General features: G+C 34.2%; 1 protein-coding gene across 1 annotated transcript in view; it reads left to right on the forward strand.

The window, feature by feature from the left end:
- The first annotated feature begins 201 nt into the window (after window positions 1–201).
- The window catches only part of LOC113240140 (apoptosis-inducing factor 3), a 39,642-nt gene continuing 21,514 nt past the window's right edge, over window positions 202–18,329 (forward strand). Inside the window, exons 1-2 of the mRNA XM_026477368.1 lie at window positions 202–381; window positions 6,270–6,604. Of these exons, the coding sequence (XP_026333153.1) occupies window positions 303–381; window positions 6,270–6,604 (414 nt within the window). The 5' untranslated portion in view covers window positions 202–302. The remainder of the gene's footprint in view (window positions 382–6,269; window positions 6,605–18,329) is intronic.

The following is an 18,329-nucleotide window of genomic DNA, read 5'->3' on the forward strand; positions in this document are numbered from 1 at the left end:
GTCATTGTCACAATCGTCGTAAATTGCGGGGCGGGGTATTATGGTTTTTACCAAAGAGGTTTTTGCATTTGTCAGAAGCAGTGGCGTATTTCACAAGGTCGTTAGAAGTTATAGTCAAGGTAAATCCTTTCCATTTTTGAGGTTCTCCAACTTGAATAAGTCTGAGTAGCAGTGATAAACGTATTTTTAACTGCAGAAGCCCATCTAGCGTTTGTCGAATACTTATATTCTTAGAGCGAATTTTGAATTTGTCTTTAATATATTGTTAATTCTCTTTCGAACCTTTAGCATTAACTACAGGTATGGGGACGCACTGTTCAAAATCCTATTCCCCCAACAATGGGGCGAACTTTTCTGGAAGCAATGACCAGGTCCAACAGCGTAAGTTTTTTTTTCGAACATTTGTAATCATAAATATCAGTTTTCCTCTAGTTGTAAGTACTTGCTTTATTTTGATATTTACCTTATTTGTTACTGTTTTAATGTGACCAAATAATCGTCATATGCATATTGAAATATTTCATATGCTTAGTACTATATTTTACAAATAAAACAAACTATAATAACTTTTTAATGTACCCACACCTTTTTGTAATTTTTAAAAACTGAAAATTTAAGTGTGGAATCTTTATTTTAAATTTAAAAGCTATTTTGCATCAATTTTCTAGGAGCTAGTAAAATTAAAATGTACAGAATTATGGGTGTTTTACAATTCATTTTAACGTTTCAAATACTTTTGTAATTCTAAATTGTCTAATTGCAAAAACACAATTTGAAAATAAAAAAAAACATACTGAATGGAATTATTGCGAATAATGTGATTATTTTTATTTATACATAATACTTAATTATCTATTTACAAATATATATAATATATATACAGGGTGTCCAGTAAGTAGCACGACAAACTGCGTGGGGTGATAGCCTAGGTCAAGGCCTACCTAGACAACATAAAGTATATTCCGCAAAAATCAGTGGTTCTCAAGTTATGTAGTATTTAGTATAATTTAAAAAAATCCCTACCCTGCATCAGATTTTAATTTTAATTTACATAAAAAACTAATTTAAGGATTTTTTTTCAGCTGTAATTATTCTTGAATATTGGTTCAACATAATAGTAAATGTTAGGTTCCTAAGATAAGCCGCAAAAAATATTAAAAAGGTCGTCAAACTTTTTTTCCTTAATTTTTTATTTCTTGACCTTTTATGTTAACCTACAGTGGTGTAAAAAAAATGTATGGGGCTGTTTTATTTAACCTTTTTTAAAACATGTCTGTTCATTGCTGATTTCAAAAAAGTACAACACTTATGGATTCCCATTCCCATAAAATAAAATAAAAATATTTTTAACCAATGAGTAAAAATTTTCTAGAAATCAAGAATATCGTTACTTTTCTAAAACACCGTAATAACACTAGCCCAGCAATTCGACTGCATCTAAAACACGTTTGCCATAGTGCCATTTCTCTCTCACTCCCTGTGGATGGGAAAGAAACAATAGTGAACGGCTTGCCCCACCCCACAAGCGACCTATCTACCTGCCGAACCAGTTTGGACAGGCCGATCTAGTACGTTGCCGTTAGTCATCACGCGCACACGCACAACTTTTTCATCGCCAAGTACTTTTTGACTCCTACCGACCGACCTATTATTTATTTACACCGGACTCTTGTTTCTGCCTTTCGATTTGGACTTTAATGTGTTTGTGATTACCCTGCGACAACTTGGCAAGCTTTTGGACTACGGACTGCACTTAGCTATTTGGATTTTTTGTGAAATCTTCAACTGCCGAAAACACTGTGCTGTTGTTGTTGTTGTTGAACATGGCAGCTAATCGCCGCGTTTATGAACCTTACACTCAAAGAGAGTACGCTGAAATGCACGTTATTTACGGGGAAGCGGGCCAAATCTCCCGTGCTGCAGCGCGCCTTTATCAGGAACGATACCCTGACCGAAGACATCCACATCATGAAATGTTTACGCGAATCCATAATGCCTACACGCAAGGAAGACTGCCTGGTCAGCGAGGCGGCGGTGGACGGCCCCAAGTTGCCGACGAGGACATCATTCTTCAAGAACGACAAGACGATCCATCTACTTCGGTGCGGGGAATTTCACTGCGCACTGGTATGCCTAAGTCTACGGTTCATTCTGTGCTTCAAAGACATGGATACTACCCGTTTCATATTCAACGTGTGCAAACGCTAATGGACGGAGATTACGAACAAAGAATGATTTTTTGTCGTCGCATGCTTCAAATGCATCAAGAAGATCCATTGTTCTTCAACAAAATACTTTGGACCGACGAATCGGCGTGTCGAAAAGATGGATTTTTTAATATGCACAACTTGCACAACTGGCAACTGGCAAACCCACATGAAGCCAGAGAAGATCGGTCCCAGTACCAATTTAAAATCAATTTATGGACGGTGATTTTCAAGGGGGAAATCATAGGACCCGTGGAACTGCCGCAAGTTTTAAATGGGGCAAGATATTTAGAATTTCTTAGAGAAACTTTGCCCCCGCTGCTTGCCGATGTTAATGAGGACATACGCCAGAAGATGTGGTTGCAAAATGACGGCTGTCCGGCCCATTATGCAGTAGAAGTAAGAAACCATTTGAATGCAGTCTTTCCAGGAAGATGGATCGGAAGACTTGGACCAATATTATGGCCACCAAGGTCACCTGACCTCAATCCCTTAGATTTCTTTTATTGGGGTTGTTTAAAAGATAAAATTTATGCCAAACCAATAAGAAATGATGAAGAACTGCGAGCCAGAAAAACGCAGCTTCGCGCGAAATCACGCAAATGAATCTAAGAAGGCTTCGAACGCAATTTTTAAGACGTTGTCGATTATGTATTCGAGCTAGAGGCAGGCAATTCGAACATTTGCTGTAATTTTTTTTTATTAAAAATATTAACTGTATTTTTTGTTTTATTTTAGTAATGTACCGTACCTGTACCTTATACTGCTTTTTTTCACACCGGCAATAAATATTGAGTATCAATATGCTAACAAAAACATAACTGAAAGGTTTTACACATTAAGTCGAAAGTTCACTTTCTTTCTGACTTTGTATAAAAGTCGCATTTTTTGGTTTTTTGTAATGAGAATCCACAAGTGTTTTTTTTTTTAAATCAGCAATAAACAGACATGTTTTTAAAAAGGTTAAATAAAACAGACCCATACATTTTCTTTACACCACTTTAGGTTAACATAAAAGGTCAAGAAATAAAAAACTGGGAAAAAAAGTTTGACGACCTTTTTAATATTTTTTGCGGCTTTTCTTAGGAACCTATCATTTACTATTATGTTGAACCACTATTCAAAAATAATTACAGCTGGAAAAAAAATCCCTAAATTAGTTTTTTATGTAAATTAAAATGAAAATCTGATGCAGGTTAGAGATTTTTTTAAATTATACTAAATACTACATAACTTGAGAACCACTGATTTTTGCGGAACATACTTTATGTTGTTTAGGTAGGCCTCGAACTAGGCTATCACCCCACGCAGTTTGTCGTGCTACTTACTGGACACCCTGTATATTGGTTTCATTCAGTATTTTTTTACAAATTTTCAATTCTTTTGTTTTTCAATTATAATAATTTTGAGTTACAACAGTATTTGGTTTTGTGTGGGATTTGATGAGTACGGGTTGATAGTGAAACAACTGTTTGACTTTGTTTTTATTACAATAATAGGTAATAATATAATTCGTTTTTATACTGTGGTAATTAACTGATATAAATGTAAAATTACAGATCTAAACCTCTTAGATATAGTAGAAACATATTGAAAATAAAATTATATTTATAGGAAACAGTGGGTTGACATATAAATTAAATTATTTGCAATTATAATATTGTAGTGATAATATAAAAAGTAGAAATACGTAAAAATTGAAAATGAAGCTATATTCCAGATTGAAATCTCGATATTTTTTCAAATAAACCACCATTTAAGGCTCTTTACGGTTCTCATGGTCACAAATGAAGATTTAGATCCGAAAAAATAGTTACATGTCCAATGTGTAGCAACTGCAGAAGACTTAGGGTCGTATTCTAGAACTCTACTCAATGCTCAAGTCAGGGTTTGAGTATGGTTTAAAGCAGTCGAAATCATACTCAAGTCCCTTGCATTAGGGTCGTATTTCCAGTGCTTGTGTTGCCAGTGCAATCCTGACTTGAGCATTGAATAGAGTTCTAGAATACAACCCTAAGACCAATATGTACATTATATTATGTAAATCTATTGTATGGGTCTTCACAATACGGGGTTCCCTAGTGTGGGGACCGCGGTAATCATAAAATTGTTGCTGTCAATATGTGAAATAAACTTTAAACTTAAACTTTACAAAGAATTATAAACAAGTTCAAAATTCCAGTTACAAGTGCAATTTATCTCATTATATATTATTATTATAATTAGGTTAACTTCTTTTAGAGCCTGTTTCGTCCTTCATCACAGCGATCATTACTTGATATATATTGAACTCTACTAATTACAATTCGAAATAAAGACCACGGTGTTAAAGAACACAAGTTATTAAGAAATAAATATTTTATTAAAATTCAGTTGTGTCAGAAATAGTTCTTACAAATGTTTCAATTTTCTAATTACCGTATCCATGGCTACGGTAATTAGATCTAATTACCGTTTTCATAAAATATTTGTGTCTTAATAACTCGAAAACTCCTTTTTTTTATAACATCAAGTGACGGGACGAACAAGTCGTGCGTCAATAGTAAGCTTCACGCCTGTCCATGACAATAAAATTACAGTGCTACTCTTTAAATTGCATCAGCTTTAAATTGCAAAGATCTGAGCCTCAGATTCTGAGGGGCACTGCCCCCGCGCCCGTCACTCTGAGATGTAAGTTGACAAAGTCCCATGTGCGTGTAATTTCACCAGCACCCTTTACCCTTCAAAACTGGAACACAGTAATGCTGACAGTACTGCCTGGCGGCAGAAATATGTAGGTACGGTGGAAGTACTTCCCTGGACAAACTCTTTCACAAGGAGCTCTACAGCTACTAAAAATACTTGTTGTTGTTGTCGATTCCAATGACATATTGGTGGTTTAGTTTAAAGTTCTTCATATTTCAATGTTATTGGGTATATTGCGAGAAAAAACAGTGGCTACGGCAATTAGGCTGAGAATACCGAATGTGAGAATGGACGACTTCAGACACCTGTGACATTGCGGACCGTCATTTCTCGAATTCGGAACTGGGGGTCTACTCTCGATCTCCGTCCGACATCCGTCCGAAACAATTGCTGCCAAATAAGCAATACTTAACCAAATGAAAAGACGCGTGATGCGAATGAAGCTTCATACTTGATACTTGTCTTTTAATTTTGTCGAATATTACTTATTTGACAGTAATTGTTTCGGACGGATGTCAGACGGAGATCGAGAGTAGACCCCCTGATACGAATCGGACGCAGTGCGCCAACGATCACCTCTGTGTTGTTGGTCAGATATCGATTTCTCAAATAGTGGAATTTGTATTCTAATGTTAAGTAAAAGGAAATCATTTTGACTGTTAGGGCTCGCTGCCGCCCCCATTTCTGTGCCGCCCGGGGCCACGGCTCCTTCTGCGCCCCCCGCGCTACGCTACTGGATCAGTACATTCGTTTGGGAGCTATAACCACACAGAGACAAAGACTTCATACTTAATAAGTCCCATCTAAAAAAAAAAACTCGTATAAAATTTGATACTTAAAGACTGTCCTGAATACAAAAGTAGCTCAAGTGTACAAATAAATACATGTAATTAGTTAATTACGGAAGGTCTTTGTTGGGCAATTCGTTGTTTATTGCTGCTTTTGTACAAATAATGTTAAATGTAATATTTCCCTTGTATCGGAATATGTAATTTTGACTATATTTTTTAAAATCTTGTATATTATTTGTCAGAGCTATTTTGGTCGTAATTTTGACTTTTAGATATTTAAATATTTCGTTGTTTGCATTTTTAGTGAGACTTTTTCCAGTTAAGTTCCATATAGATAATGTTTAAAACTGCCTTTGTGGCCGAACGATTACCATACCGGACTGCCACGCAGAGGTCCCAGGTTCGATTCCCGGGCCGGGAGAAATATTTATATGGCCTACATTGATTTATCTCGTAAGTTTGTGGTTGTCTATGTGTGTGTCCATGGCACCTGCGACACAGGGTTTCCCTTAATATTATTATTAAACGTTAGATAAAAACAATTGAAAATCGAAACAGAATTTTTTTCATAATAAAATCATTGCAGGAGCAACGATCTCCCGAATGGAGTCAGTCAATAACTACGTGGAATCAGTAGTGTGCACCACAGACGACTTAAAAGATAATGAGATGAAAGTATTCGACATCGGCGAGGACGGCAAAGTGTTGGTCGTGAGACAGAAAGGGGAATTCAGCGCTGTCGGAACTAAATGTACTCATTATGGAGCTCCTCTTGTAAATGGGGCACTAGGTCATGGCCGAGTGCGTTGTCCGTGGCATGGAGCCTGCTTTAATTTGAAGACTGGAGATATAGAGGATTTCCCCGGTTTCGATTCTCTGCCGTGCTATCAAGTTACCGTTTCTGAAAAGGGAGAAGTTAAGGTGAGTACATTGTGAAATTCCATGTATTGAATTTGTGTGCATCATCTTTGGTTTAGAAAAAAAAATTACATGATTTTAAAAATATACGTAATTAGAATCATGTACGCAAGATTGAAACTATTAAAATCTTCTTGTTAATGTTCGATGATTTGTCATCCATTCTATGTATCGGAATTGTGCGGATTATCTTCGCCTTGGGATAAAATTGTTGAAATGATTTTGAAAAATATTCATAATTAGAATCATGTCTAAATCTGTGTAATGTTTTAAATTTTACAAATTCGTATCTAACTTTTACTAAATCTAGACATAAACGAAATTTAATTCTCTTATTCCGTTCTTAAGAAATCGTTCCTTTTAAAAGCGTGCGGATTGAGCGAGCATAAGAAAGTATTTGTAAAAATTTTAAAAAGCCACTAATGGATCTGTAATTAAAAACGATGGTTTAACAAAACTTTTACTAAAAACTAGTCCAATAATATTACATGCAAACTTAATACTTTTGTAGATCTGACTGGCCCTCTGTGAGAACTAAGTGAGCACACATTAAGTTATTATTCTCTCGTTTTATCTTTTTATAAATAGAAAGATTGGTTTCTACAATTGTTTTAGAACTTTTACTAAATGACTAATATATTTTAAAAAAACTACAGAGGGTGCTCACTCAATCTATACACACGTATTTTTGAACATTGAACCTTTATTTTTTAATGAAAAAATTACGCACGCTTGGCTACAACCTGATGGCGAAGGCGTGATGAGGATGGTACCTTTTTGTTTAATAATTATCTCACTACAGAGTACTAAAAAGCCGACCTCAAAAGTTCGTGGAATTACGTGTATTTGCCAAGTTTTATTGAAATCGGTTACCGGAAAGTGCGCGAAACCTGATTCTACGCCTAGTTTGCCACAAATCGAGATGAAATATTTTCTTCACCTTATCTACTATCGAGGTACCCTTCCTCCAACAAAAGAAATAATGATCGCAATCGGTTCACGAATCCTAATCACCAGAGTTATCGTGTAACATATATGTATACATACAAAAAAATTGATACCTCCTCCTTTTTTTTGAAGCCGGTAAAAATGCCATCGCATCGCGGAGCGTCAATGGGACAGACATCACGTGTTTGCGATGTGATGGCTGTTGATACAAATTGGTGACAAATCCATAGTGAATATATCACAGGAATATTGAAACCGTCATAGTCAACCACAGTATCCTGTAACCATTGATAGTAAGAACCGCAAGCGAACACAAACGATTTAGGAACCTCTGATTATTGACCTTCTTTGACTCCCTGTGATATATCAGACACCCATAATAAACATCACAGCATGCCGTAGAGATCGATATGTGAACAATGCATCTTGTGTATGTGATTTGTCAATTGAAACAAGTCAGAAGTATTTGTATTTACCTTTGAATTTTTTTTATTTTGTTAAAAGGCAGTTATTAAAAGAATGTCTGAATTCATATTCATGTTCTTTATTTCATAGTTACATAACAGGTGTTCTTATGCTAATGGTACTTGTCATGTAGGGCACTGCAACATTCTGAGGGCACTATGTCCATACTTTGCTAACTACATTATTAAAATAAAATTAGGAATGATTAATAATAAAAACTAAACAATTTTAGGCAATATCAACAATAAATATAAGTAATTCCTTTTACATTCAGGTCTCATTCCTGATCCACTTATGTCTGAACATCAGGACTTCTTGACAGGAATATTTAATTACTTAATAGGTTGGTCCCAATCTGTGTCTCTAATGACGAGTTTACTTCGAATAAACATTCTTCGTTTCAATTTTCACCTATTTGTATGGAAAGTTGAACAATGTTTTGGCAATTCGGATATGGGTTCCATAAGAAAAAATATTCAATAGCATCACCCATTGACCTTGTAGGTAGGTCAATGGCAACACCACATAAATGTTAACATGTACTAAAAGTATAGATAAAAATAATAATAGAAAGCAGTACTGCTCGATATGGTACGTATTGTTCACCGGTTCTTGAACATGAGTCCCTGACCCCGGCTGACTTGACCAATGCCAGGGAAATTCGCCTGTTCCATTTAAAAATTCAAAATTAATCTTTTAGGCCATAGGAGAGGCCAGAGTCTAAAATAGATAGTAATAAATCTTTACTCATCTCCACACAACAAAACAAAGAATCAGATGGAATAAATGTTTACACCCTGTGTTTAATATATGTATGTATATAATAACAGCGCGCGGCTAGCCGCTGTGTACAGGTAAACACTTGTGCTCTGCATACCCGTACGAACTAAGACTAAATAAAAATTTATACTCATATAATAGAACTACTTACCATTCCAAGATGCGGAAATGCCATTGGTGTGATAAACATACTAACATAGGAGATTTATTGGAATGTAGCAAATGTAGAGGGAAATACCTTTACTTTCGTGCAAACATCGAAAAAAAAAAATTTTTATCAGAAAAGGACGAATTAGAACGCACCTGGACATGCTCAGGGTGCGAAATGATCACACAACGTAAAAACAGAGACGATAATACTCCTGTACGCCTTCAAACACAAAACCAGCAAACATTTAAATGACACCATAACTTCAGTAAACAGTCATTTATTTGAGGAAAGTATGGAGACACACAACAAAAAAAATTTACTCCACAAAACAATTAACCTGTTGAAATGAATGAAGTTAACTTCGTGGAAAAAATGTCTACACTATTGGACTCAAAACTAGACACAAAATTTGAACAACTTATCTTATCTTATTAACTTAATAAATATCATTGATAAAATATATAACACAAGAATTTAACAAAAAAATCGAGACACTGAAATCTGAATTCACACAAACCACTGACTTTCTCACATAACAACAAAATGACTTAACAAAACAAATAAATGAAGCTAGAAACCGAGTATATGACATTGAATTGCAAATAAAAAATCTACATCAGAATCCTAACATACATATCCAGTTCTTAGGTTTTCGCGATTGTTACACATAAACCTGTAAAGGGCCCGAAACGTCGGTTTGTTTGAAAAAACAAATATACGCGATTTAAATCCGGAAAAATAGTTTCATTTCCTATGCCTAACATACATGTTAATAAAAACATAACAAAGGCGCAAGCATACCCACATACGGAAAATGAAAACCTATAACTACAAAATAAAATCGAAGAATTATATAATAAAATAAACAAAGAGAGATATTGCAAGAAAATAGTACTATACGGACTTAACGAATATGAAAATGAAACAAGAACAAAACTTAATAGAAAAGTTGAATAATATTTTTTTTGACATACTTGATATTGATTTAAATGGATATATAGAAAACGACTAGGAAGAAATAACTATAAAAGACGTATAGAAATAGAACTGATAAGCAAAAGAATGACTGAACATATTTTCGATCGAATTTAATTTGGTTTGAAAATTCCGGAATATACCTATATCTAAATATATCTAAACATATATCTAAATGTCTGACAAACGAACAACAGCCGGAAAGACAAACATTACTGAGATGCTTAAAAACGGCAAGAGCAAATAGATAGCATGCAGTTATAAGAGATAAGAAGCTATACATAAATGGACAGTTATACATAAATAGAGAAAATAGCGACACACGAAACATCCACATACCAGTACAGCTGATCAAATGGTCACCCTACAACAACAACAAACGTCTAAACCGAATCAAACCAATAAGCCCTTTCGTGCATAGCATTGCGTTGTTATATCAGAATATCAGGAGCGTAAACAACAAAAAATCGATATTAGAGCAGGTAATGCAAGAAGAAAAGATTGATGTTGTTTGTTTGTCCGAGACATGGCACATCAACGCGAATATTAATCAATATCTAATGAACGGATACAAATTGTCAGCGCATTTTAATCGTAAGAATTATCGAGGTGGTATGTATACTAACGAAAGAGAAATTGAAATGTAAGGAAAGAAAAGATATAGCAGATTTGGCGGTGGAATATATTCTCGAGTTATGTGAATTAGAAATTGAATGCCAAAATACGTTAATTACATGTCTATACTGGAACGAGCGTGAAACAAAACTTTTCTACGAAACTCTTGTAGGTTTACCCGAAAAATTAATAAAAGACAAATATAAAAATATTGTAATTGGAGGAGACTTTAATATTAACGTGCTTGAAAACTCAAAAAATTCTATTGAACTGAAAAGCACTATGGTTAGTTACAACTTTTATCAAAAAATTTATGAACCAACACGTACAAAAAAGAACACAAAAACATGCATAGATTTAATTTTTGGAAATTTTAAAGACATTACCACAGAAGTGAGGGACTTAGGACTATCGGACCATAAAGGAATTATTCTAAAAATGAACTCAAATATTAATCAAGAACAAAACATAAACGTGAAAACTAAACGAATATTTTCTAATCACAATGTTAATATATTTAAACAAAAACTACAAGACATTGACTAGCACGCGCTCTTTCCGGATCAAAATGACATACATTCAAATCATAAAATGTTCAGTAACATTCTTCATAACCTGCTTTGCACATATGTACGTCTGATAACCATAAGAATAAAACCGCAGAACAATAAAATTTATTGGTTAACAAAAGGTCTCAAAAATTCATGTAAATATAAAAGAATATTACGTACATTAATAAATTACACAAATAATGCGACTCTAAGAACATATTTTAAAAAATATACAAAAATTTTAAAAATATCAATTTATAAATATCGAAAAAACTGTACAACATGAAACAAATGCAAAAATCGGAAAATAAGACAAAGACCATGTAGAAAATAATAAAAAGTAAAACAAACAATTTAAATAAAAAACAACATGAGAATATTACATTAAATATAAATGGCAAAGTTGTTGACTCCCCTATGGAAGTGACAAATAAATTCAATAATTTTTTCGCTACGCTAGGACAAAACAAGAAAACTTTTATTAGCACAAACTCACACCAACACACATTGGACTCTGAACACATATTTCATAGCTCATCCAATGTAAATAGCATTTACCTACGTCCAGTTGATGAACGTGAGGTTTTTTGGCTCATACGTATTTAAAAAAATAAGCAAAGTCACGGAATTGACGAAATACCCGCAGTATTAATAAAAGAATGCGCAAACGAACTATGCTATCCTCTGACGACATTAAATAACCAATCATTTACGGAAGGCACATTCCCAGACTTATTAAAGATTTATATAATTAAACCTATACATAAAAAGGCGATAAAACCGAACCTAGTATGTACCACCCCATAGCGCTTTTACCGATTATTTCAAAAATTTTCGAAAGAGCTATGTCTAATAGATTACATCAATTTTACGAAAAATATAATGTACTAGACCAAAACCAACATGCATATAGAAAAAACAATTCGACCACATAGGCTGTGTATAATAGGCACATACAAGAGGCACTTACATATATTAATAAAAAGGATTACGGAGTAGGAATTTTAATTGATATGACAAAGGCTTATGATAAAGTTTCCTATGACATTCTTCTGAAAAAACTTTATGACAGTGGTATTAGAGGTGACGCCTTTAAATGGTTATACAACTACTTAAAAAATAGAATACAGTACGTACAAATTGAGAGTCAAAACACGAATACGAAGGAAACAAATACATACAGGTCAAATAAAATTTATATAAACTCAGGGTAGTGTACTGGGGTGTATTCTATTTATATTATACATAAATGACTTACCTAAACATGTACTTTATTTGCAGACGATATCTCCCTTATTTTCAAGTATAACAAAAACTTCCAGATACACTTTGAACAGACATTTAAAAACGTAACGAACTGGCTTAGCAAACACAACTTAGAAATAAATTATAATAAGACGAAAATGATAGAATTTAGACCACGACAAAAGTCAGACTTAGGATTGAATTTATGTGTAAACGGTAAAAATATAGAGAAATTTGCTACAAGTGCTTTCTTAGGAATGGAAATTGACTCACATATTGATTGGAAATCACATGTACAGAAAATTAAGATGAAAATGTCCCAAATCACGCTTTACACGAATTAAAATGTGTCACAAATTTAAAAACAGCTTTATCAGCTTATTACGGGTATGCGTTTGCATGGTTAAATTACGGCTTGATACTATAGGGAAACAGTACCCAGGTAAATGATCTCTTTATTCTATAAAAAAGTGTGTACGTATCATCACGAATATCAAACAGATGGAATCTTGTCGACCACATTTTAAAAAATTACAAATATTAACCCTACCTTTTTAAATTTATTAGAAAAAATAGTGAACCATTCATTAGTGCTGTACCCACTTCTATAAGACCGTCTAGATATAAGAATATATTAAGCCTTCCGCATAGTACATTAAGCATCTATCAGAATAGTCCGTATTATAATACGATTTAGATTCACAATAAACTACCCGAATACCTAAGATGTGAGACAAATTACAAAAATTTCACTAAAAAATTAAAAGTATTATTAAGTCACAAGCTATTATAACTTAAATGAATTTTATATTGACAAACTTGCGTAGTTTTTGGTTAAATTTTGTTGTTATGTTTTTTTATGTGTTTGACGAAGGCTGATGATGGATAATTGACATGTTATTTGAATCTAAATTGTATTTTTATTATTATATTATTTTGTGATGTGTGAACAATAATGTGAGCCAAAATGTGGCGACTAAGTGCCATACCCCTGAGGGGTGTCATAGCATTAGGTACTAACCTAACGGAACGTGTATTGTTATGACTTGCATTTGAAATAAATAAATAAATAATGTGAAATTTATGTTCTATAGCCGCAACTAGGTATATTATACAAATGTACGTATTTCTATATGAAGGACATTCCTTTCACGTGTCACGCATTCGAGCGTTTACCCTTAAGTGCCGCAGCCGGAGTTATTAAGGGAGGGTCACTTTATATTCTACTATGACTTTATGGTATTTTGTTTGAAAAGGTGATAATTATTAACATAAGACCATGGTATGGTAAGCGAAACGTTCCATTTAATAATTTATTAAAAAATAAATTAAACGTCAATTTGAAGGTAGTGATGGCAAAACGGGAGATTAAAAGCTCCGAAACGTAGATGGAAAATTAGCTTACACACAATATTAATAGGTATTACTGCGTTATTTACTAAGCTACTGAAAACTACTGCAAATAAAAATTTGGAAACTAACGAATGAAATACTGAAACTTCCGAACTTGCTGACGTAATACTACTCTACCGAAACAGTTTATGTTTTACCGAAAACTATTGTTAGCAATTTTTATCGTAAATCACCTATTATAAATCTAAAAGCGATCTTACATTTCATACAATTTGGAGTTTGTTAACACTATTATTAATCACAACAGAGAACATAAATTGGTAAGTTAGTTTATCTTTCGGAAGTTTAGTAAATATCATTAATTTGTGGAGATATTCTGTGTTTATTTTTCATAAACTCATTTTGATGCAGCTTAGTTAGTACAACTGGCCTTAGTTCGCTGCAACTTCATTTTCTGAACGTTTCCTACCCCAAAATTCCTTGACAAAAAATGAAAAAATTCCTTGAGAAAATCGGCGAAAAATGACACGAAATTGTATTATTTTCGCATACGTAACGTACATGCTTCGTTATAAGAAACTAATTGTAACGAATACCACAGCTAATACTGTAATGTAGCTAGCTACATTGAAAGGTACAACTGTCGACAACTAAATGAAACATCTCTGATTTCAATGCAACTAGATCTAATTCCACAAACTTTTGAGGTGGATTTTTTTAGTACTCTGTACTGAGTTTATGTGATGCTGTAAAAGCGATGCCACACGGTGCGTTACGTCGGCGTTGCGTCGCCTGAGCGGTGACGTTGCCTTGTACTGCTTATAAACTACGTACAACATGCCATAAGGTGCGTTAAAACCACACCCCGGACACTCCATACAACAGTCGAAAGTCATTTACTTACTACTATTACATACAGCAAGGCGCTATCTGCACACGCGCAAATATGTGCATGAAGTGGCAGGGTTACCCATCACTTTTTCGTACTATTACGTTACGTGGTCGGAGCGGCAACATAGCGAAAATTCTAACGCGAATCTGTTATCTATAATTCTATTAACAGAATCCTAATAATTACATATGTTTATTAGGTATGTATATCGATATAATATTATATTTTTCATTAATTCACTAACTACAATAATAATGAAGGTTTATTTAAAAAAAATGTATTAAAAGTACTTAAAATGCTATATTTTGAATAGGTACTTTTAAATAAGGTAACCAAGGTATTTGAAATTGCGTGTCCAAGTTTATCATTACCTAGTCAATAATTAGGTATATTCACTACGTAATATTTATCGGCAATACAAATTGAAAATTCGAGAACCTTTGTCTACTAGCTCACGAATTTATGGCGTCTTATTATATTGATGTAATAAATCTGTATAATACTTTATTCTGCACTAAATAAATGAAGAAAACAATACCTGAATGAGTCTCAGATAGAAGTTTTTTTATTTACTTCCTCTAAGAAACTCTTCTCTTTGTCCCGTTTGGATGATTATATACAGCTGTACACAGCACAAATTTGCGACCGTTGTAAATAAGAACGTACAATGATGTTATATTATTAACGTACAAGTTTCGTAATGAAGAAATGAAAACTGTATTCAAATATGAAAACCGTCTTAGCGCGAAAACGGCTTGCCTTGTTGCCGTTCAGTCAATGTGCGGGGCGTGGTGCGGTATCTAAAGCTAGGGAGGGGCTGAGAGTGTTCATTTTCGTTACTTGTTCTCTGGTTAAAACGACTCACGGCGACGGACCGCACGCGCATAGGACAAGGGGCCAGAAGACGAAGCGGGGAGCGTAAGGCGTGTTGCGTTGTGACACCGACACCGCATTGCTTTAGTTGCGACTACGCAACGCGTGTGTGGCACCGCTTAGCCGTAGTGGCCCAAGCACACAGCTAGACAAGAATGTGGTAACTGCCTCACAAGAGGCTGTATTGGCTGGAACACGATGTCTTCTGAAGAGATCCTAGGACTCAATTTTAGTAACCATAACACAGCGACCTTCATGTCCATCGTGTAACGTACAAACTAGGTACGAGCTACCGTATCCTATTTAATTTTGTTACACAATTATGCCATGTAGGTACAATTTTGTTACAAAAATTGATTCCCAGTTCATTCCGTGGCTTTGTAAATTTAGACTTTATTCCAGCTTTCGACATTTCTTAGTTCAAGGTATGTCCTTGGGATCAATTTAGTATATTCATAAAATCAATATTCAGAAGTATTTTCTACTTCCTCTAATAAAACTCTGATAAAACTGCATAAATACGTATATCAACCTCATAAATCTTTCACTTCGAAATGTACTTGATCTCTTTTTATCTTCAACTCATTGCTTTTGATTGCTTTTATCGAGGCCGCCCACGCGTACTTCCGCAGGTTGTAAGATTACGTATTGACGAGAAACCGGTTATAGTACCTAAAACGCAGAGTCACCTTTAGGCAAAATAATAATAATCCTTATTACATGTGACGAAGTCAGACCTTTTAGAACCTGACGGTTGTCAGGTTCTAAAACCAAATAGCCAGATAGCCCAGCCTGTTTAGCGGGATATTTGGCTAAAAAGGCCAGACGGGTACTACGGGAGTCGACGGTATGTCAGTGGCGTAGTCCATTAATTTGAATACTAGATTTGTAGATTCTCCTCTCAGTGAATTCTGTCCAAATTCGCTGGTCAATTTTTGCGTAAAAACGCTTGTGTTCCTCGACTTGACATTGGCGAAATCATTGATTACTTCGATGGGGCCATATGATATTTAAAAGAAGAATAAGAAGAAATTGGTGATTAAACTAGACAAAAATTAAAACATACATAGTCATTTCCGTGGCAGTTTTAGTAAGGCAACATCGATCGTTAGTGATTGAATGAATTAATGCCGTCACTACTTAGACTATGGAAACCAAAGGACATGTTATATTGACATAATATATATATAAATCAGACGTTATATGTATACGTAGAGGGGCTCTATTAATAGTAAAAACCGTATAAGCGAGATAGATTTATGCACAGACATATTAGAGTAAACGAGAAAACAATATTTTCCCTTTCTATGTATGCGGTTTTGGTTGTATGACACAACCCTCGTTGAGTCCAGCAAATCCTTCCGAGTGTTTGATGTGCATCGATTTTATTTGTTTGTGCTTTTAAGAAGTGTTTTACAAAGTTACTAACCGTTCCTTTGTGGTAATTGACAATTATTGCAGCTCACAATAATGGTGCATTGTTATATTTTAGGCTGTAAAAGCCGTACGGAACGAAAAATTCCCAACATAACCTTTCACACGTAAGTTTTAATTTTTCTTTTAGTTTTTCTTGATTGAAAGATTTTTGTTTGCATCGTATAATCATTCTAAAATAAGGAGAATATCTTACTTTTGTCAAATATGTGTCCTCGCGCTTCTACCAGCAGTGGTTATGATACGCGAGAAAGAGAGATCAAATAAATGACGTAAATTAGACAGGCTTAAGCTGATTTTAGGGATACCGTGCTTTTGGGACTATCTTTTCCCCAATTTATGGGTCATTTTAAATATTATAATTTTTTACTTTTCAATACTTTTTCAGTTCGAAATATGTATACTAAGTTAGTATACATAAGTTAGAATACAAAGTAGACAACCCAGAATTTATAGGTACTCTGTTGGTATCCCTTTTCAGTATACGCGAGAAGTTTCTCTTTTCTTTTTTTTTTTATTCTCCCTCTACATGTATATGATGCATTTAGACGATGAAAACATAAACATTTTATTGTCTTTGTTTAACTACTGCGTGCCGTCGTAAGCCAAAAGAGATAGCACTACATTGATTTATGTCAAACACGGGAATCGAAAATACGTAACGTCATCTTAAATGCCAACTGTCCTTATTTTGCCATTTTTGTAGTACCCTTATTTTGCCATTTTTGGTTGTCAAAGGGAAGTACATCAAATGTCAAAACCAATGTTTGGACAAATGTTTTGTGAATTATTCGCATGAATGGTAATGAAATGAACAAAAATATTGACAGTGAGAACAATTAACTATTGATAAAAATGCGTCGCTGCAGCATTAAGGGATGCGGCAGAAGAAAATCAGAAATCAACCGAATGTTACATTACATTACATGTTATTTTTCTGCCTATAAATCATGCAATAGCCCCAATATCTCAAGTAATTAGACTCATTTAAGTAGTTTTTTCATAAGTCTTGCCGAATTTTGCTTTGGTTTAATTAGATTGCCTGTTTGTTATTATATTTTGATGATTGTTGATAACGATTATTTTGAGATAGTGTTGTTCTAGTAAGCAGACATATTATCGATATTCTGTTATTAAAACAATTCACGACGAGTTTTTTTTTAATTTCATTATTATTACTTTTAAAGTTTACCTACAAATGAAAAAAGAAATGGTTGGAAATTATAGGACTGCCGAACATAAACATTGGATCAAATACCATCTTCGTTTGTTCGCTCCATTTTGAAGTCAAATTTTAATAGAACTTTGAATGTAACTAGATTCATTGACCTACAAATAAATGGACGTGTCGGGTTCGCGCTAAAAAGTGTCCGCACCTGTAGGGCGTTAAAATCGCATACAGAGCGTCAATCGCGCAACAGTCTTCGTTTGTTCGACGATCATGCA

The sequence above is a fragment of the Hyposmocoma kahamanoa genome, unplaced genomic scaffold, assembly GCF_003589595.1.
Source record: "Hyposmocoma kahamanoa isolate Upper Pololo Valley unplaced genomic scaffold, ASM358959v1 120, whole genome shotgun sequence".
Lineage (NCBI taxonomy): Eukaryota > Metazoa > Arthropoda > Insecta > Lepidoptera > Cosmopterigidae > Hyposmocoma > Hyposmocoma kahamanoa.